The 23,817-nt window shown below is 33.8% G+C and overlaps 1 protein-coding gene across 4 annotated transcripts in view; it reads left to right on the forward strand.

Moving 5' to 3' along the window:
* LOC145680815 (hemolymph lipopolysaccharide-binding protein-like) overlaps positions 1–23,817 on the forward strand; it is a 94,309-nt gene that overhangs the window by 13,328 nt on the left and 57,164 nt on the right. Inside the window, exons 1-2 of one of the 4 annotated variants that reach the window (XM_081751893.1) lie at positions 2,517–2,862; positions 5,733–5,823. The exons of 1 other annotated variant lie outside the window; for it this stretch is intronic. In XM_081751893.1, the coding sequence (XP_081608019.1) occupies positions 5,757–5,823 (67 nt within the window). In that variant the 5' untranslated portion in view covers positions 2,517–2,862; positions 5,733–5,756. Of the gene's footprint in view, positions 1–2,516; positions 2,863–5,732; positions 5,824–7,361; positions 7,463–12,799; positions 12,921–23,817 lie in introns of those variants that run through there. 2 more of the 4 variants (XM_081751894.1, XM_081751895.1) reach the window with 2 other exon arrangements.

Here is a 23,817-nt window from a genome sequence, read left to right on the forward strand (position 1 = left end):
GATGACAGTTTGTCTCAACCAGCTTGAATGAGGTTCGTGAGGATTCGCAGGATGGTTCTCTTTCTGCCAAGAGATTTGCCTTAGAAAAGGATTTTGCATGAAAGGAATCCTGTCATTAGGACTATATATGCATATTATTTCCATACATTTTTTGAGGTATTGCCTCTACAAAGTCAACATAAACTTTGAAATTAATTTCTCAATTTATATTCTTTTGTTAGACGCAGGTAATACTCTTCCACTTACCAATATTTTTGTTTATATATTTTTATTACTTAGAGTTCAACTTCATTTCAACACCTACGCTACCAGACTATATGGGACGTAGATCTACAAACCACAGTACCTGCCACCGGAAATCGAACCCGACTCCTACAAGGGCATCAAAGTTCTAAGCACTTAGCCACAAAGAATCCGATCAATATGTTTGGTTTTGTCAACATATTTCCGTCCTTTACTTCTTTCCTTAATGATTTAATAATAATAATAATAATAATAATAATAATAATAATAATAATACATAATTCTGGTAAAGACAATAAAGAGGAGCGCGCCAATATTTTTTTTTTAAATTAGTATGGAAACCAAAAATGGTAGATGTATACCACGTTTGGTTTTAATACAGAGATTAGAGTCGAGATGGAACCGAATATTATTCTTGGGACAGAATTGATTACAGAAAACCGCTTTTCCCTATTACCGTTTTTACCTTAAAGTAATCAACGTTTAAACCGGAAGTAGTTGATTTATGCCACTTCTGGTTTGAATAGAGGGTTAAGAGAGGAGATAGTACACATTTTTGGAATGCTAAATTGATGATAAAAACACTTCTCGCTATCTATTACGGTTTTTATTCTATGGCGATCAACGCTGCAACCGGAAATGGTTGATTTCTGCCTCTACCGATTTGAATAACGTGTTAAGAAAAGATGCGAACTATTCTTAGAAGGCTAAGTCGATTGCAAGGAAATCGAACTTGCTCTCTTATCAACTTTTTTCTATATAGATTAATATTAAAACCGGAAGTCGTACTGGATTTATACCACTTCCAGTTTTAATACAGTATTAAGGATGGACATTTCAGTCATTCTTGGAACGCTTAATCGATTTGATAAAAAAAAAACTTCTCGCTATCTATTACGGCTTTCGCTCTATAATGGCAACGTTAAAAACGGAAATGGTTTATTTTTACCACATCCGATTGATAAATCGTCTTCATTAACGAACTCGGACGAGATACCATAATCGCTCCACATATCTATTGCAAAAACATAATATAGTTGTCCAAGAGTTATCGTGAGAGTAACGGACGGACGTAATAAGAATACAATATTTAAGTCCCGTTACGTAATAATAATAATAATAATAATAATAATAATAATAATAATAATAATAATAATAATAACAGAAGTCGGTCTCCAAATAATTGATTTAGCAAGTCTATTGGCTTGAATCATTGGTCGTCGAAGCTAAATAGAATTTTAACGTTGTATTTGCAGTAGACAGTAGCGAAGAGACGAGTAATTATGGTATAGCTACTGCACTTTCCTCGCAGCCCTCCTATGCATGTGCTCCTCAACACCTTGTCACAATATAAATCTAGATAAATTTCAACAATCCGATTATTTTATTCTTTTTAATGAAATTCTTAGTGTTGCAATATTCAAACTATTATGGGCGAAAATTCAAAACTAATATCTTTCATTATTGCGCCAACGCATATTGTAAAACTCAAACTCAACATTCTCTGTAACAATTTCAAACAACAAGAAAAGATCTTGAATTTGTAGTGATTCTTTCCTCACAGCATTTGTAAAATGAAAATTCATTAAAATTTATACTAAAACGAAATAAAGGTAGACCCCTATGCATAAAATAAGTTTTTTGTTATTTTCTATTGTGTTAATAATTGCTCGATACAGTTGCGCGAGAGCGGTCGGTGACGGCAACTGCAGTTACCTCGTACGAACGCAACAATTTAAAGCAATGCTTCACAAGCAGTTGCATCACTGAGTAGTGACTGCATATGAAGGCTCACTTAATGTTTCATCTTGTTGAATTTACTAAAGCGCAAATTTTATATATATGCGTGTTCTCGGGTTCGCTTTCCGTGGAAGGCGGTTAAATGTTGAATTTTGTCATATGTATTACAGATTTCATAATAACATTTTGCATCGGAAATCCTACGTGTTTAGTTTCCCTTTATATTGAAGTCCTTACAGCGCGCACTTTATGTGCGTTCGTGTTGGATTCTTGGTAGATAGATCTTGAGTTGGAGGAAAATAGATTATGGGCTTTTTGAACAGTTTTTCGCATTGGATGGTGAAAGAAATGAAAAAAAAATCGTCTGTACTCATTTTCCCTATGTTGGTGTGTGTAAGGCTCTAGACGTGAATGTAAGTGGTCTTGAATTTGACTCTTGGTGGGAGTATTTGATTTCAATACAAGCACGAGTTGAGAAATTTGATTACAATGTACTCGTACAGGTTATACGTTTAGTTCCCTTACACTTACAGGTTATATATACACTTAGTTCTTTTAAACACTGTATGAGAAAAAATAAGGTTCAAAGTTAGAATTTGATGAATCAGTTGATGTTGAAACCGGCGTATAATGACGTGTTATCGATAGTGAGTGTTAATCCCGCGGTGGCAAACATGCACGTTGACCTCATGAATAAACAACATAAAATAGGGAAGTTTGTTTATTGCTGAGTATTAGATATAAAAAGATGACAGAAGAGGATTTTGTACATATTGTCAAATGTAATCACGCGTATCAGAAGGGAGGAAATAATTTTATGGATCCATTGGCAGAATGGATAGCTGGAACATTGGCAGAATGGATATTAAGTTAGTTGAAGTAAGTAGAATGAATGTTCGTATTGGAACTTTTACTCTTTTGAATATAAGATGTTAATTTGTAAAACAATTTGATTGTTTTGTTTGATTTTAAATCTATTATATAGTCACTAAAATAGATATTAACCCTAGGAACACAAAGGAATTTTTGGGTTACAAGGAACACCAACGATGGATGAGGCCCACAACTTAAAGGTCATTATTTCTCACGGAAAATATTTTTCTTGTCTGATATGAACTTGGGATATCTAAGATATCATATTTTTATTCTTTATTATTACGAGCTTTCTAAGTTAGCCGTGTTGCCAACTAAGTTTATATGTGTGTAATTGTTTGTTACCATTTTTATTTACAATAACTATGACAGTTTTTTATACAAACAAATAAAATAAATATCATACAATCAATAACAACATAGTACAGTGTAGTGTGGGTACAAAGGCAGCTTCTAATTGCTTTTCGGTGTGGCACGTAGGAGGGGTGGAATGGAGAAAAGTGGGGTATACTTCAGTATTCAAATGAATTCAGGGTTGGGGGCCGCGGTGGCTCAGTGGTAGAGCATTCACCTCTGGTGCATGGGGTCTCGGGTTCGATCCCAGCCCCCGCCAAGTGAACTTTGTGGTGGACAAACACCGTGTGCGTGGGTTTTCTTGAGGTTCTCCCATTTCCTCCCACTTTCTTCATTCTACCATTTCATTCATTTCTCATCATCACAGTCTCCTTTAGCCTAGCCGGCATAATCGTGGGACGTAAAACTTAAGAATTTAATTTCATTTCATTTTGAATTCAGGGTTAATCATTTATACTTTCCATCCCGGTTATATTTGAAATGGCGAAATTATTCTAAATTTTGTTTCCGCGAAATGATAGACAGTGTGAAGGACCTTCATTGGGCACTCTAGATGATGTCACCAGAGAAGCAGTGTTGTCATCCCAACATAAAATTTCATATTTTTTTATTAGCACATCAGTTTTTTTGCACCTGTGGAATGCACATGGGATATAGTATACGACAGTGCCTCGTTACTTCCCGAGGACGCACGAAGTGCAGTCTTTTACAGATTATTCACTGAACATCTAGGAACTTAAAAATGGGGTAAAAAAGCGAGTGTCGTTCACTTTTGTGGTGGTACGAATATAAAGAACAACGTATGTATTTCACTTTTGGGATCGTACAACTTGTTTATTTTGATGCACGGTGAACTCTCTTCAGCTGTTTGAGAGTTGTGTGCAGTAGTAGCAGGTCTACCGTGATTGATTACCGGTTTTTGAAGGGTTGTTTTCAAGGGTTGTTTCGTGAAGGTTTGGGCTCATTCCGTAGAGGTTTTTGTGAGCTCGCGTTTTTTGTACTTTCGCTTATTGGTAATTTGCATTTTCGGGATTTTCTTGCGGGCCTTATAACGTCCTGCAGTTCTAGACAGAGGTTCCGCCTACATGGGGGTGCCATTTTTTTTTTTTTTTTTTTTTGTTCTGCCTATATTGACGGAGCTTGTGCTTTGTGTTCTGCAGGTGGCAGTACGGTAGGAAGAAGATGAAAATGGTGATATTTGTACGTGTAAGTATGTAAAGTGCGTGGATCGTGAAGTAAATGTGCGATCTTAATCTTTTTTTATATTTGTGCTTTAAAATCTTGTATTGCAGATAATAAGTGATTTTTTGTGTTGATTGATAGTTTAATATATTAAAATTTCAGCACGTTGGCGGTAAGCACTTCTATGTTGCTCAGTAGGTCATTGTAGGCATTTACTTTTCCAGAGCTTTATATTTCGTGATTAACAATAATATAGCCCTTGTACTTCGGGCTATATGTGCGCTTTTTCGCTTGGTACTCCCTCCCTAATTTTTATTGCATTCTTAAAATGGCCCTTGTACTTACAGATGTTTTTCTAAGAATGTGTTTTTTTTATATGGTATGCGAAGAAGAATAATGTGCCCTTGTACATTTTGTATGAGTATATGTGGGGCATTTGAAACACATATCGCATGTCACGTGCACGTGGATGCTTCTTACTGTTGCACTATGTATAAAAATGATTTTATTACATGTAGAAGTAGTAATAGAACACGCAAGAGACCTAGATCATGTTGTATTCACACTTCATATTGGAGTGTGAATACAACATGATCTGGGTCTCTTGCGTGTTCTATTACCACTTCTACATGTAATAAAATCATTTTCATACGTAGTGCAACAGTAGGAAGTATGCACGTGCACTGGACATAATGAGGTCCTCTTGTATACTATTACCCTCTCTCTTTATATATATATAGAATGCCCCTGCATGTTGTAATACCAAAATTGTTTCAAAAGAAAATAGCCAAAACATTCGAATGTAACAGTAAGCGTATCCGCTGAATAGACCCTTATTACTACCAAAACAAAACAGTAAAAATCCAAGCAAGTACGTTTTATGATAAATGGGGTGAAGGCTGACAACATAATTTTTTAAAGCTTTTTTTTATACAATTAGAAATTATAACAAAGGTAATTTGTGCGGCTTTAGACCCCCTGGTGTTCCTAGGGTCAGTTGTGTAAAAGAAATGAATAAATTATATAATTAAACCATATTTATGTAAATACAACGTAGAATACTTCCAAAATGACTAAGTATTCTATAGAGTTTAACAATCTTATTAGTCTTTAAGAATAGAAGTAATGATTGTCATGTTTATATTTTTATTTTTATTTATTTATTTATTTATTTACAAATACGATAATTATATATTATAGAATAACTTGTGTGTGTTATAGAATAACTTTTATCACTTTTTAAAATTAGGTACTACGTATTTGATATAAATGAGCTTTGCCTATGTTATTTTATTTTTGAAAAACAGATATTCGTGACACAGAAAATTATCTTATTACAGTGAGCTGGATCAGCTTTTTTGACGATGTTCAGGAGGAAGAAGAAGAAGAAAGACAAGAGAACGAATATTGAGAAGAGAATGAAACTCGATGGTAGGTGTTTAAAGTAAATTCACATATTAATGTTCAGAATTACTTTCCTGAAAGAAAATTTATAATTTTGAAAAGAAAAAAAGCTGGAAGAAGTTTTGATGATAACAACGTGTAAAGGAAAGTGGGAAGAAATTTCTAGAAAAATATCTTTAGAATAAATGTTTAAAATGAATGAATGACTTTATTAAGAGAAAATTCATCTTGAAATTTTTTTTACAGTATAAAATACTAAATGTCCTATTTTTTTCGTTTTGTGATAGCTTTTTAGAGGAGTTAAGGAGGGATCAGCAACCTTGTACAGCTTTATGGGACTTCTCGCTCACGTAGGCATTTGGGAAGAAGAACGAGAATAGGTCAGTGATCAAAGCTGATATGGAAGAAGGTGGACAAGAAGGAAATTCGTTAGAAGCGGGAAGCTTGTGAGTAAACGTGATAGAATTTATAAAACTTTAGCTTTTTCAGTTTTTTTTTTTCGTAGGGAAGGAAATAAACGTAGCCTTTTCGGATTCTAATTTTTTTGTGTGTGTGGGGAGGGAAATAAACTAAATTTTAAATTGGATTGTAATAACATTTTATTAAAATATTGGTAGAAACAAAAATGACTACATTGATGAAGAAATTCTTAAAAATACAATAGTTTACATATACTACAAAATTTTTAACGGAGGGAGAACATAAAACTCACGTTTCCTGCTGTAATGTAATAGCATTATTTTTAAACTAGCTGAAAATATCAATTCTTCACATGGGGGCTGTATTTGGAAGACAACACCTGTGGTAGTATCACCATTCATCTCAGCGTCCGCAAAAAACTATGGATTTGACACTAATATCGGTAATTTTGGATTATTTTTATATGTCTCGGAATTCCCCCGCCTATATTTATAGCTGAATTTGAAAGTCATCACTAATGGAAGTGTCACAATTGATCTCAGCAACTGCGAAAACTATTGATTTAACACTAACATCGGTCATTTTGGATTAATTTTGCATCTGTATCCCCCTTCCCCGGTGACCCCCCGACCCGCAGCCGAATAGGGTAAATTTGGAAGTTAATGCGACCGCGAAAACTATGAATTTGACACTAATATCGGTCATTTTCTACTACTTTTACATGTCCCGGTAAACGCGCCCCCCTTAGACCCCCCATGGTTCGAATTTTGAGAAAGAAAAGCTTCGTCTTAATCTGGGGCCTGGACCGAGGTACTTGTGACCAAAATTTGATAACTCTATCCACTCGTCTGGTCCCCAGACGAACACAGACAAACAAACTCTTTATTTTATTTATATTAAAGTAACTGAAAGTAAAATTGAAGATTATTAAAAAAAGTAAGAGTAAGGAAAAATTAAAATCAGTATAGCCTATTAAAGAAGAAAGTATAGTCATATTATGGTAGAATACAATTAAAGATTTAGTAGTAAATTCTTAATATATAATGCATTGTAATATATAAATTCCTTTATATATACCCTAAAGTATTGCATGTCTTTTGCCTCAATCTAGGTCCTTAGAGGAATTAAGGACTGGCCCGCAAGCTTCTACGGCTTCATGGGACTTGTCGCTCACGCAGGCATTCTAGAACAAGTCAGTGGTCGAAACTGATGAGGAATAACGAAATTACTTGGAAGCGGAAAACTTGTAAGTAAATGTGATGGATTTTTTTAAAACTTTGGATCAAGAGGTTTATATACAAGTATATATAAAGAGGGAAGAGGAGTAGACAATAAATTTGTCATTTTGTAAAAGACTCCTTTAAAGAGCGATTTACTTTTAGGGGCAACGAAAATCAATGTTATTTAAATTTATCGTAGTTGAAGACGTGTGACGAAAACAGTTTAATGTACTGGTACGAGGAAAATAATTGACGCCTCTTTATTCTGACGTTTTTTTTTAATAGTTTTCTTTATATGTTTGAAATTTTGGAAGATTTACACAGCAGGAAAAGTGAATGACAAACACAGTTTTAATGTTTGTGTTCAATATTTCAAAACAAAGAAATTACAAGCAAAACAAAATCTTAATTTGGCCAAAATTAGAAAAATTATCAACTCTATTGGAAAGGGTATTTTTCTAGGTCGGGAAGGAATCCTGTAGTTTAAAGTAGAACTGCGACCTACACGTTAGTCACAGTTAGAACAATGTAGGTTCATATCTACAAACAAAACATTTAATCAAATATTTCTAACATTTCTTATATCTGCAGACTCCATAGAGAGAAAGCCAAAAGTGAAAATTAGCTATCAAAAGGGACGAATTGGAACACGATCATAAATGAAATTAATGTCTTGTAGTAAAAAAGACTTATAGCACCTAAGAAATCGCTAACGTAGTTGGTTAGCGCAAGATCGTAAAATCAATCAGTAAATGTGGTTGAAGGGTTAGTCTCTTACACGGAATTTTCTTTACTATTATAATTTTTTTCTTTTCGTATGAAATAATGCCATACTTCATCTGTATTACTGCTTTTAATTTTGTTTCCAAAGGTTTCGTAAATTTTTCTGCATATTCTTTTATGCAAAATAATAATAATAATAATAATAATAATAATAATAATAATAATCAGTGAATTGTTTCTTAAAAGCAGTAAGGTAGGGAATTTTATAATTAATTTTCACATTACATATCGTTTCGAAAATTATATGATTGTAACGTCTCGTGGCATCAATACTTAATGCATTATAGAACTTCACCTCTATCTATTTATTTCATACCAAACTTTATTAAATGTTTTTCTCTGTAAATATTTATTGAGGTGATAGTTCTATGCTCTTATTAATGATACTTCGAAACAGTCATAATTTTTGTGACGAGACGGCATTTTCACGACATGTGAAGAGTCAAGATTTTAAACTGCCCCGTCTCGTTGTTGCAGTACTGATACCACAGGACAAGATATATATATATATATATATATATATATATATATATATCGTGTATAGTCTCCATAAAGATTGAGATCTTCGTACGACACCAGTACATAAGTTTCGAGACGAGACGGTGTTTGCACAAGACCAGTCGAGACAGCTTACAATCTCGTCTCGTCTCGTGGTAACACTATTAAATTAGGTAACTTTGTCTTAGGAAAACTAGTGCAAAGGCATACTACTACATGATATATATATATATATATATATATATATATATATATATATATATATATTATTTATTTATTTATTTATTCCGGTCTATGCCTCCTATACGAGTAACGTTTGGGAAACAAAACAAATACTGCGAATCTGTTCTGTCTTCCGTAATGTTTGTTACCAATTTGTCTTGAGGCTTAGAGTTGTACAATATGCTTGGTATTACACGTCAGTGAATTACGAAGGAGTACTTCGTCTGTAGGAGGAGCGTAAAGCTTTTACTTAAAACTGTACTCCCTGCTGGTGTTGTTGCTAGCGCGTGTAACTGTTGTATACGGAGTCCTGTGTTCTATCCCCGATAAGAGTTTATTGTGCAAGCTTTTCCTTGTCAAATATACGAAGTCTATATATATTTCGCACATCTAAGAAATTACTATTTCAAGTGTTTTGGAATCAATGTAGAAATCAAAATGGCTGTTTTATGTAAACATGCCTCCATATTAGGAAATGTTACTTTGGGGTTCATAGGGAAAAGACCTTTCGCTTTCCTCTTCGGATAAATTGACAGAAGAGTAATGTAAGAATATACTGCATATCATGAGGGGGTGAAGTATAATCATTTCAAAGTGAATATCTTCTAAGTAGAATACGTTTGACTAGAGGTTCTGCTTCTGTGATAAACATTTGATGTTCTTAAGTCGTGTGGTAAATTCAAAAAACAAAAATAAATGTATTGGGAAAAAGAAAGGAAATAAAATATAAAACAAAGAAATACGAATTAAAACAAGAAAGCATAAGTTACTGGCTAGGAAAATATTCATTTTGTATGAGTACATTTGACATTTAATAAGAGTGTTGATAGCGGCGACATTATTATCAATAATTATTTTCCACAAGTTAAAAGAACTGTCCAATACTTCACGGTTTATGTGAACGGTTGCTAGGTGAACAAAATAGACGGGTCTAGGGCATAATGCTTGTAATCTCACGGACGTAGGTTCGGGTCCCCAATAAGGTTGAAATTTTCGTTTTCTTTATATGATGGAGCAATTTTCTAGAACATACGAAATATTCATCGACAAACGCAAAATCAGCTAAACTATCGGAGGTGGGAGAATACGTAGGTAAAACGAAACACATGATTGTTTCTTGACTGACAGTCTTGAATCTAACGAGTCCTTGGAAACAACGCTTTCCATTGCTTAATGTGAACATCCGTAATACATTCTACTGAGAGTGGGCAATTACTGTCATTGTTTTTAATATTTTCCTTACACTCTTAGGAACACTATTTGGTAGATTAGAAACATTTCCTCGTATGAACATACTGAATTTTATATCTTTCGCTACTGGCGCTTGTGAATTAAAAGAAAACTATAAATACTCCCGTTTCCGCCTTAGTGACAACATTATTGTAATTGTCAGTGAGTAACTACATTCAAAGTGTTTGAAATGCGATATGTGTTAGGAATTCAATACTTGTTCATTTATTTAAACGTTTTCGACGGCTACTGATATTTAGAGATTTTTAAAGACAAAATTACCTAATTTAATAGTTGCCACGAGACGAAACGAGAGTCTCATCCTGAAACTTATGTCTGTCTCGTAAGGAAGTCTGCACTTTTTATCGAGACGATACACGATATATCTTGTCTCGTGTTGTCACTACTGTCGCCACGAGACGACAGTTTAAAATATTGACTCTTTTCATGTCGTGAAAGTGCTATCTCGTCACGAAAATTGACTTTTGTCTCGAAGTATCACTACTTAATTAAACGCATTATATAAATTTCACTTCAATAAATTTTTACATAGAAAAAACATTTAATAACAAAGTTTATGAAATAAGTAAATAGAGGTGAAGTTCTATAATGCATTAAGTAGTGATGCCACGAGAAGAAAATATAATTTTCGAGACGATACGTAATGTGAAAATTGATCATAAAATTCACCTAACTGCTTTTAAGAAACATAATTTACTGGTAAGCATTCTTTATGCATAAAAGAGAATACAGAAAATAATTACGAAACTTTTGGAAACAAAAATAAAGAACAGTAATACAGATTGAAGTATGGCATTATTTCTCACCTTGATATCGTATTTTTAACATACGTAGTAGTTTGTTTCTCACATCCAAAAGACGAAAAATGAACAATTATAATAGTAAAGTAAATTCCGTTTAAGAGACTCGAACCACCTTCAACCGTATTTACTGATTGATTTTACATTGTCACGCTAACCAACTACGCCACCGATTCCTTACATGCTGTATAGGTAGTCTTTTATGCCACAAGACATGATTTTCGTGTTCTAATTCGTCCCTTTTGATAGCTAATTTTCATTTTTTGTTTTATGTGGAGTCTACCGATATAAGAAAAGTTAGGAATATTTGATTAAATGTTTTGTGTGTGGATATGTATCCACATTGTTCTGAGTGACGGGGAGGTCTGTTCTACGTTGAAGCACAGAATTCCCTCTCAACCTAAAAAAAAATTATCTTTTTCAACAGTGTTAATTTTTGTAATTTCGTTCAAATTGATTTTTTGCTTCTAATTTCTTTATTGTAAAATACTGAACACTAACATTAAAATGTCTTTCATTCACCTTTCCTGCTGTGGAAATCTTCCAAAATTTGAGCATATTGTAAAACTCTGTCCCATATAGGTTGTAGGTAAAGCATTAATAAAAAGTGTCCGGATTCGACTCCCACTTCCGGCTTTTATTATAAAATTCCACTATGGACAGTAGTTTACAAAAAATATTATATAGATAATTCCTCAAAGTTTGCGAGGTTAGATATAGGTAGTCTGACCGAGAGGTAGCAGACAGGATATACACAGAGCCCCAAAGCAGGCTAAGCAGAGTGGCGATAGAAACCCAAAGCTCCGAAAAAAGCAGTGGATTGGTTAGGTGAGCACAGAGCCCCGAAGCAAGCTAAGCGGCTGAGGTTGGGATTCCCGACAAAGCCCCGAAGCAAGCTAGGCCAGGAGAAAGGAAAAGCCAAGAATATCGAAGCAGACTAGAGGCCTAGGGTTAGGTTACTCCTAATATTCCGATGCAAACAATAGGAGGGGCACCAGAGAACTGGTACAGGTTCGCTATCGACCGTCAAATTTATAAGGGTCCTCGGACGGCGGTGGCGCTGCTGCTCCGACGTCGTCTGCTTCCTGGGAGGAGCCAGAAGTCCGTCGTCTGCAGGTGATAGCGGATCCATCTGGTGTGTAGAATCCTCTCGTAACAATGTGGTGGTGTTTGTAAACATAAGCAAGAAAGTTGTTTGTATACAACACCACGTGGGACATTACAATATAAAGAAAACAGAGATAACTGTACCTGTACATTTAACGATAACTTGTTTCTTTTTGAGAGGGGGGAGAGTATGCGCGTATTACAAATGGGTATAGATGCTTAGAAGGATTGAAGTTTTAAGGCAAGAGCTGAGCGAATAAGTTGTCTTTTGCCTTATTTCTAATTTTCATATTTTGTTTTTTCTTAATTTTTGCGTTTTAAAAAACTGTTGCTTCTTATAAATTTTATCTTTTTATATTGTATTTATATATTGTATTTGAAGGGTAAGGGGAAAAAACAAGGAATGTCCATGAGTCTGCTTTAACGGGTACTTTGACCTATCTGTTAGTGACTGTTGGAACTATTTGACTGTATATGCATGCATGCGTAGAGGTAGAAATGTCCATGTAAAACGGGGAAAAGATTTGACTAACCCTATTCATTTTATATAGCTTTTCAATATTAAAGCGTCATTTTCTCGAAAATGTAGTTTTGTGACATTCCTTCTTTCTTCCCCTTACCCTTCATTTTATCTTTTGTTATAAATTTGTGTATTGTATTATTATTATTATTGTTATTACTAAATAATTAATTTTCTCGTAGGTACGTGAAACACTTGTTACAAGGAAATGAAGTATTTTTCTCGAGAGAAGTGGAAAATGAATTACACGAGAGAAAGGACGTCACCAACAAAATGATGACGAGCGGCGTGAACACGAGCCAGGTAACGCACTGGATGCAATATTGTAAGGTTTTATGTTGGGCGTGTATCACATTCCCATGTTACTCATTACAATTTATGAGAGTTGTAGAATTGTTTCTCGCGGGAATTGGACCAACACTCGCATATAGTGTATTTACAAGTGAAGGTAAACATTATTGAAGAAAAATTCTAGATCGCTGTACAAGAGTAGTTGATCTTTTAGGGCACTTCGAGATGGGGCTTTTCGACAATAAGGCACCACTTGCAGCATATAAGAAGTTTACTGAAGTGTTTCATCAAGATGGTACAGTTAGGAATGATAGAAATTTTCAACAGACTTAGCAACATCTCTTCTAATGAAACACTTACGTTTCATGAGCAACCTGCACGACATTACTATCGTTAGGCTAAATAGATTTAGTTCTGGTGAAGTTGGACAGAACACTTGCATATCAGGTGATCCTTCCATAAACTGAATAATTGATAAGTTCGATTTTAATCGCGGTAATACAGATCCATAACAAAAAGTAATACTTCGAAAGTTTGTGGGAAGTAATTTTTTGCTTTAGAAATCTGTCCACAAATGCTGTCTTTCCAGCTCGTGTTGGTCCGGAGACCAAAATTGTTGCTGGGTGAATAAATCTCTTACTAATGATTTTAGAAATATTATTCACCTTTAAATGTTTTTGTCGTAATAAAAATTTATAACCGTTTGAAATACGTTTATGTATTACTTGCTGATGACATGCCCGAAGGGGGAGAGAGTCAAACTGATCATTATTAATTCGTCTTCGTTTAATAAATACCAATTGATGACTTTCATTCTGACAAGCAGACACTATCTTGTAATCCCATTTACTCATGATTTTCCCGGAGTTGTGAAATCCTCGTTTATCTATCTGTCCTAATAACATGCTTTTAAGGTGCTCATAATTTATAATTTGTTACGAAAATTGAAAGTATTTCTCCTAATTTTAGCTATGACTTTAGTTTTCCCACTTGAAACACTCTTGTGACGATAGCAATTGTTCTGGGAAACAAAACAAAAACGAATCAATTACTCAACCGCCAGGAATTTGATTAGTTAATTCCCAGAGGTACGCACCCTAGATGAAAAACGGGGAGTTTCACCATTTTTACAAACAAAATTAATAATATCCATGTTTTAAAGTAAACTGCCTTATCCAATTTGTACCATGGCCTTGTGCAAGTCAATTCTCGCATGTGCCGTTATGTACGCTGTGCGAGACAACATATGATGTGCGACAACATTTGATGTGCGATTTAATTTGTCTTAATTTTCCAAATTATGATAACTTATGCACATAATGTCTCCTAAAGGAAGAAGATAATGAATTTCATACTGCGGCCCGAACATGTACTTATCATACTCTTCTACCTTTTGCACAAAGACAGTCTCTAACATATCTGTTCTTTGAGCAAACTTGCTACTCTGTTAAGGAGCTGTTTACTTATGAGCCTTAAACCCGGATTATATTGTATGTTGCTTGGATCTAATTCGATATTTTCATGCTCCTTATAAGCAGCTCTATATCTTTATGAATGTCAGTGGCACAGTCTGAAAGGTACTCGGTGCTTTCTTGCTTTATCTTTTAAATAGCTGTTCGCATAGTTTTCAAATACACCATGTGACTTATTAGGCACATACCTGGCAATTTGAAAATCCCACACTTAATATTTTTTTTATAAGATACCCTTTTGCAGCGCTAACATTAGTTCTTCACTCACCTATGTTTCATGCAGGAAACTTCCATCTTTTGTGTAGCAACACTCTTCTTCACTTTGCTTCTCCATGTATGTACGATACAAACCGAATAAGAGTTTTCCGTCAGCTCTGTAAGAGAAGATAGGCAGGTAAAGACTACGCTGAGACAGCATAGAAAATTTGATAAGACTGTTTAATTTGTGAACTAGTGGAAAATTTCTTTCTTATATTTTTGTGTGTTCGACAGGTGGTAGTTTGGTTTCTATCTGATGAGGATATAGGGATGTAAAATCGTATCGCACGTGCGTATTCTTGTGTCCATCAGAATTCACATCGTAGAATAGACGAAACTCTTCTACACGTTCACCTCGATATGCATCCCCGAGGATAATCTGAACTCGAATATTCACTGCGAATGAACGTAACCAATGCCAGGTTTATTCGTACATCATTAAGAAACGTACATTCCAACTTCTCCACAATAGTACAATCAGGGCCGGCCTTAGGTGGTGCGGGGCGCGATTGGAAACATTTTGCGGGGCCCCAGGTTTACAAATAACTTCTGTACCAAGGTATGTAGAACCAATATATATAGCGCTCTCCCTGCTGATCTAGTAGTTGTACCCATTTCCCTTCATAACGTTTTTCCATCTGCAAAATGTTCTGGTGAAAATACCCTGTTCATTGCTTATACCAGCTACTTTTTCAGAGAAATAACTCAAATAGAAATGCAAATAGTGAGTGAATGAATTTTAAAATATATATTTCACCATTGTGCCCCCCCCCCCCAATTTTTAAAGAAGGTTCTGTACCAGTATTTCAGTTTCCTTCTGTTATAAATAAACTTATCGATGTTGAAATCTAGTTTCTTGACCAAACTTGGCAGAGCAATGTGGAATATCAAGAAACGAGCGTAAGCCAAATTTAAAGTGCTTCCGTTCACAAAGACGGCCGCAGTGGCCAAAATCCTGATTGATCACAATTAGCTATAACAATGTGTTTCAAGTTTGAAAATTTCATTTTATTTTTAAAACGGATAAAGAAATGAAAAACAAAAACACATTAACCGACACTCAGAAAAAGTAGACATCTATTTCATGATATGTTTCTTACGACCGCAATCTTGAAATCTGCCATCTTGTATCTCGCTCATTTTTTTTTTTTTTTAAATAGGAAGGGGGTCATGTGATATACCAAATTGAGCTGGAATTTTACGAGAAATACAATGGTGAAGTCTGTTTCCATAAGTTTATATTTGTAAGACACAATGAAACGCACATTAAGATGAATTCGTTGGCTCAAAGATTTCTTAACAGCAGTATCTACTTAGAAATAACTTAAGTCAGGAAAATCTAATGTACGCTAGTGAAAACATCGTAGGTAGCTACTTATGAAATATATAATCAGGTTGAAATAGTTATCGACTGCAGACAAAATGAAATGGTGATCAGAACCGTAGCTAGAGACTTCGGCGCCCCTACGCTCACCTTAACAAGGGTTTTGTTACATGTAAATGAAGCATCTTTTGTTCTTATCTTACACTGAATAGCTGCTTGGACACATCATTGCATCAACCAAAAGCGATTATTACGTATTCTTTTACAAATAAGAGCTGTTTCCAAGAAGCTTATTTTGGACTTTTTCTTTCTTTTTTCTTTTTCTTTTTTTTTTTTTTTTTTGTTAACTTGACTAAACTACCTTTGGTTGTATACAAATCCATTTACAGAACAGTTATGGAAACTTACAACTATTTGCAGCCTTTCAGATTATTGATAAGAAATGACATTTCAGTACATCAGAAACATCCTTTTTAAAATGTTCGAAATGAATGACAGATTTAATTTCCAGTAATAATTGTAAACTTTTGTAATTTTATTCTGTATGTGACCACACAAATAGCGTTTTAATTTCGATTCTTTTATAAAAAATATATTTTGTGAAATTTATCGGAAATTCAGAAAGAGACTTATTTGTGAATTTCTCAATATTGATCGATGGAGGTGAAGAATATGTTTAATGTTTGAATTTAAAATTCAGTATATAGTTTGGCTACTACATATGTTTGAAATATAGTAATTACTTAATTTCTTAACGAATAAAAGTTCTGAATTTAACTTTACTTATTATTAATTAACATATTAAAAAATACACTAACATCTACACTCCCATACATGAGACTACTACAAACCTTAAGGAATTGGTATATATAATGTGTGTGTATGTTTTATGTGTATGTAGATAGATAAAAGTTGTAGATACGTATGCACAAAAAATAACCTGGTACTGATCAGTCTTTGAAAAAGACTAAATTCATTGGATTAAGTTCTGACACTTAAGCCCCTATTCTAGAACTCCTTTCAGTTCGATAATGTTATTATTCCCCTTGTTTAATTTAATTTTTAATATTCCCGCACAAACAGCAGCTTGTGTGTCTCTTTACTTCTCACATTTCCATACCTCCATTCTTATCGTCGCGTTGTAATTAATCCGATTGAGTAGAAAAGCGTGACGAACTCATCACCATCAAAACTCCGAACGCGTATTTCAGACTTTGGCCGTTTCTGATTTTCAAAACTCCTGCGTACGCTATGAGTCACTACTCGGCACCTTGTATATCACATCGTCATTAAGAAATCATATATAATACCATTTTATTATATATAATATAAAGTTTTATATATAATAACTTTATATCATACATCATAACAAGTAAAAACTTGTATCTTATCGAAATGTTTGGGTTGCCAAATCTATTTCTTTGCAAACCGAAAGAGGGCGCCAATACTTTTTCGGGGTGATTCATCGTTTACTCATTTCCAACACTTTTCCTTTCTTCATACTCGTTCGGCGCCCGAGGAGACAGACCCACCCGCCCCTCAGGCTACGGCTCACAAACCTTAAGGAACTGATGGAAGATGTATGACATATTTTCCATTGGATTATTTGAGTTAGAAGACAAACCTTCATAAGCAGCCACCTATTCCGTACGCACTAGTATAGTACGCACTAGTAGTATATATTCCGTTTTCCTGACTATTTTTTAAAATAAATAAATAAAAATAAAAATTAAAAACAATACATCCACGGGATTTTTCGCAGGAGAGGGCAAAGTTTGTTCTCATGTTTTGTATTTTGAATGTAGCTATAATAAGAGAAAGGATATGCAAAAAGTCACACTGAGGCTGAAATATTTGATACCATCTCGGTATTCATGGTAGTATCACATAACATAATCAATAAGAACTCCAGGAACTTAGTGAGGTGTTCAAAACGAAAGAGGGTGTGCACCCAGAATAATTATATACATTTTTACACAAACTAAAAGAAAACAATATTTTTATTCTCATGGGGTGTGTAAGGAAATTTGGGGAAGTATTGGGGGGGGAGTGTAGAGTACTCCCTGGACATAATATCTATTTTTACAACAGAAGTTGTAAACGTATAAAAATATAAACTACTGCAGCATTAAATTGAGAAATTTAATTATGCCCGGAAACTTAATACAAACTTTTCATTTACTTGTGTTGAGTCCCTTGTTGGAATTCATGGATGTATCTGTATTGCAATACGTTGTTGTATGTACTTGACAACCAAAAGCAGAGCCATTTTAACGGTAACATAGCCACTTGGCCGGGAGCCCCACGTGCAGAACGGCATGTATTAATTACATGTATTAGGAGCAAAATTTAGTCATAGGGACCACAAGACATTTGCTGCACTGGAGAGTAGATTAGACTGGACAGTTGAGTAGGCAGCATTAGCGCGGGGCCGATTGGGTGCAATCGGTCCAATCGGCTTAAGGCCGGCCCTGAGTGTAATCTAAACTTTTGTAAACGTTTTGTTACGCCTATCTGCGCTCATATCTTTGAGCTAATGTTTTTCTTGTGTCTTCATTCAAAACAGCATAGTAGTGAACATTTAGATTTCTAAACGAAAAAGAGGCCGACAATTATCTAATCGTGTTATTTATCGTGTTTGAACATCGATAATTGTGTAATCATGTTATCTAGTGTATTTGATTGTTTCACAATGATGAGAAACAATGTCTGATTAAAGTCTGTCAGTTTTTTTCCTGGAGGAAGTTGAAAGACATTTTGTGAACTTTGCATATGTCCACGTAGGCCTATGGTTGGCATAGAGGCCTTGAAGAGTGCCCCCGTATAGGGGCCATGGTCCCTGCATATGTATTGGTTCGAATTATTTAGAATAATACTCGTTAAAATATAGCCCATGAAGAGTGCGCCCAAAGCTTGTGACGCCACTGCATTTTAACACTGTGCGAACAGATAAAAAATTAATTTTCTGGATGAAGAATGTATGATTCTCATGTAATAATTTTTAATTTTCACATTGATACAATGTTCATTTACATAACATGGAACAGCTATGCTGTGATCTAATATTATTTTTACGGATCGTAACTTTTATTGATTCGTATTATTTATAATAATACTCCTTGTTAAAAAATTGTTTCGAAGTACTAATTATTTGTTCTTTCGTATTATTTATAATAATACTTGTTGTTATAAATGGGAGGAAATAAGCTTTATTCATGCAGGACTTTATTTTTGAGGCATCGTATCTTTTATTCTCTCGTAATTACTCGAACATTCTGTGAGAAGTGGAAAAGCTCGTTGCTAAAAATTTCCCATCTTTCACGGTTCGCTTCCTATGGAAGGCCCTAAGATAAGCTACGCTGTGATTATTTTAATCGTTGCTATGCAGGGTCAGAACAATTGTAGATTGAGAAATTTGAAAAAATTGCTATGGAAGCTCCGAACACTTATAATGTGATCCATTAAATTAAACAATCTTTGATTGTGAAAATATTTTAAAAATCTTATAGAAACTCGTTCTTATTTGTATTCTTCTAATAAATTATTCGGAGCAAATTGTATTTGCGAACTTGTAAATAAATCGCTTCATCAGAAGCTCAGAACTTTGAAAAAATTTTGTTTTATTAATTTTAAAAAAAATTCGTTTTACAAAGTTCATGCAAAACTACTGAAAATTTTTTAGTAGAACTTTGAAAATACTTGACTGATATTCAAGTTTCTACAGAACTGTTGAAAAATTTTTACTATCACCACTTTGAAAATATTTAACTATAACGAAGCGAAAAAATAAAAGTTATGTAAAAATAATAACAAGTAATATATATATATAATAAAAAATATTTACAAATTTCAATAGCATATTCCTTAAAATATTGTTTATTACAATCTATATTTATATTATATGTACAATTACATATTGACCAGTTTAATGCTGGAAGTCTTTTACTTTTTTCGTTAATTTATATAAACTGGTTTGTAACTGAATTATATAAGAGGTTTCATTTTCGAATTATTATTATTATCTACGACTTTTTAAAAATGCATATTATATTGTAAATGCTTTTGTAAGAATAATTCAGTAATTAATTGAATATTTTCTTTGCTTAACAATATGTTATATAATGCATATGTAAATTCCCATTCTTCGAGTTCAATATCACAATGCACTGTTGTAATTTTTTTATATAAGTCATTAAAGGTTTCCATATTAGCTAATACACGCCATCCATTATGGCATAGTATAACACAGTCGAAAGTAATACATTCATGTTCATCTAAATTACTTTGATTTGCAAAGCAAGCATAACAAAAATTTACGCGATATTTTCCATCGGACAATGCACAGTAACACACATTGTTCATTTACAGAGAAAGAATTACAATCATATTCACAGTTATCGTATGTATTTAGAGAAATGCAATGATACAACGGGGATTGTTGATACACATACTTATCAAGGTTAAGATACGTTTCTCTTAAATGAGAAATGTTATAATCATTAAATGTAATTTCCTGATATGTATGGTTAAATTTGTTTATACGATATCGTATGATATTTACATCTATATGTTTTTATATGGGTTTTCAGATACTGTTTTAATATTTGCTCACGCCTTCATTTTCTAATTAATTCCACGCAGTTGTATTTAATTCTTCATCGCTTTCAGTTAAACATTTATGCTCAGTTTCATTTTCATTACGAATGGAACACGCTTCACAAAGGAGAGGTTCAGTACGTTTATATATTTTTAAAATTGTTTTACACAAACTTCACTCACGTTATTAAGACTGCACTTACACTTTAGTTCGTTGAATATTAAAATGCTATTTGAAAATGTATTTTCAACTACTTTCTCCTCTTCAAATGGAATTTCATATGAATATCTGAAACTTCTTCTAAACACATCATCTTTCATCAACTCCTGCTTTGGAAATATAATTTTACATGTGTCATATTATTTAGGGATATCTCGATCATTTGGATGGACAATAATATTTTTCTATTGTTTTTCAAGTTAAAAGGTTTTTCAAGTGGTGAAATATACTTACACTCTACAGTATTACTTTTCGATAAGGACAGATTAGTTTGAATTTCACCTTTTTGTTGTTTATTATGAGAAGTTGAAAATGGTCTTATATGTAATGTTTATTTTTCATTTTGTACTCGCTGAAAGAGATGGCCTTTAACTGTAAATCTTATTACGGTAGAATCCGCTTTATAACAGTAACGCCCACGACCTGATTTATACTCACAAACATGTGCAGAAGACTGCGAATTAAGATATTTAATTCGGCAGGGACATCACATTTTATTATCAATGATTACGATGATTTTATAAAGATTTTTATTAAGGAAATAGACATTGTATATTAATGTAATAAACTACTATTTACATGATATGAATATTGTCTTAGAAAACGTTTTACTATTTTAGAACGATATACATGTAACAGTAACCTGTACCCGAAAAGTACATAAAGCAATAGAGAACAGATACCACATATTTGTTATTATTATTATTGTTATTATTATTATTATTATTATTATTATTATTATTATTATTATTATTGAGATCAGTTCTGAAGAGTGAACATTTAATTGTCTTCTTCAAACAAGGTAGAAAGACACAGGTTTTCCTCCTCATTGGAAAAGCAAAGAAGAGACAGATACAATGCACATTATTATGCTCACGAATGCATACATTTAGAAGAGGAAAGTGTCAATTATTGCTTGTATTTGGCAATAACTGCTACGTTTTGCACTGCTGGACTCCATAAAGCAATACAAGCCGGATATAACGTGCTGTTGTCACATATAAACCGGGAAAGTTTTCAAACATTGTACTTGCAGCGATCATTACGCCACGGGCAATGCTTCGGCTTTATGATTTGATGACAACGGTAGGAGCAAAATACGTTCTTTATTGTAACACGGACAGTATCATGTATGTATAACATCGTGATGAGAAATTTCCACCTACATTAGGTCCATATTTTGTATTCAATCGTATTTTATTATTATTTATTTATTGAATCATTTACTTTCTAACTTATATTTGAAGCATCGTATCTTTTAATTCGTACGCATGGCCCTAGGGACCTTCTATACATAGGAATTATATTCCGAAAATATTAAAATTCCTCGCAATTACTCGAATATTGTAAGCAGGGTAAAAGCTCGTTGTAAAAAACGGGTGTGAACTTGCTAAAAATTCCGTAGTAAGCTGAGTATATATATATATATATATATATATATATATATATATATATATATATATATATATATATATATATAAAATATACATACACTGATTCGTATCTTTTTATTCTTTCGTTCTCATTATTTTAATTATTTTGTTAATTTTGTTAACAAACTCATTAATTTTGTTAACAAAATATATACTTTTTACATCACATTCATGCACTCACACATTTGCCAACCATTAGGCGCGGTACACAAAAGGTAATGTCCTGAAGTCGGTCGTGCTGTCAGGATTTAAACATCGTCTTTTTTGGCTACATTCTGATGGGTCTGTGTTTCTGGTCTTTATACGATGACAAATCACCGCTTATGGGTAATTCTACCTGGGATGTTTATACTTTCTTTTCAATGTTTCCTTGAACTAATTTATAAAAATGCTGAAAATTAATTTCTTCGTGTGTTCTATAATCCAAAGTGATGCCCCGAATTTTATACACATAATCAAATTTTCACGTCCCAATTTCTTTCATACGGTAACTATAATTTTTTGGCCCCAAACCTACAAATTTGTCTATTTCCCACCCTTCTTTTACTTAGTCAGTTAGTTCACCCAAGTAGGTCACTAATGTAAGTGGAGATTTCTCATTACGGCGTTGTATGAACATGATGCTATCAGTATCACAACACTTTATCGCGATTTTCACTTGTCATCAAGTCATACAATTTTAATAGCGCCCATGACGTAATAAACGCCGCAAGAACAACATTTGAGAATTTCCAGGGCTTGTTCTTATTCTCCGTATTGTGATACCTAAGAATAAGATGTTTATCTCCAATGGGTAATACGCTTTGTACTTTGTATTGTGGTGCTCATAGGTAGCGCAAAACTTTTTCCGGTGTGTCAACAATCACAGATTGCAACAAGTCCGTTCTTTGTCCTCATTTCTCATAAAGCGAATTCAGGAATATTTTGGAGACATACCTCAGACCAGGGTTCAATTCAATGTTATTTTCCACTAACTCTATGCCTTCATGGGCATAATATTCTGCAATATATTAATTTTCGTCTCCTTTGGATTTGCATCAAGCAGGAAAACCAAAGTCTTTCTGCTTAATTTTCAGGAAGGAACTCACCTAGACGTATAAAAGACTATCCGAGTTTCCCTTCTCACAACCGAGTAGTTCGAATTCCAATACTTCAATAATTTGCAGAATTTTATAGCAGTTTTTTATTGCTTTATGTAGTTCAGGGGTACAATATGTGTCTGTTAAGGCACGTTCGGTGTCGCAATGCATGCAATCATTGACACTCTCCTCCATACACGTGCGACATAAACCTTACATAAGTCGACCGTTATAGGTATATGGCAGCACCGGAAAATACAAATCTTTTGGTTGCAAAACGGTGCTTTAACCATAGCACGAATACTTCCTACATTCGTGCATTCGGACATCGGAAGTACATTCATACAAAGCATTGAAACACGTGGTCCTACCACCATGAAAGGCGTCCTTGGGTACAAGATAAACAAGGTCCTTACATTGAGTTTTAATAAACTCTTGTATGGACTTGTCGTTTTTCACCATGTGGTCCCAATCGCATTCCCACATTTCAACAAGATTAGCACCTCGTTTCTTGAGGTAATTAGCTT

This window comes from Thermobia domestica, chromosome 3, assembly GCF_964235325.1.
Source record: "Thermobia domestica chromosome 3, izTheDome1.hap1.1, whole genome shotgun sequence".
NCBI lineage: Eukaryota > Metazoa > Arthropoda > Insecta > Zygentoma > Lepismatidae > Thermobia > Thermobia domestica.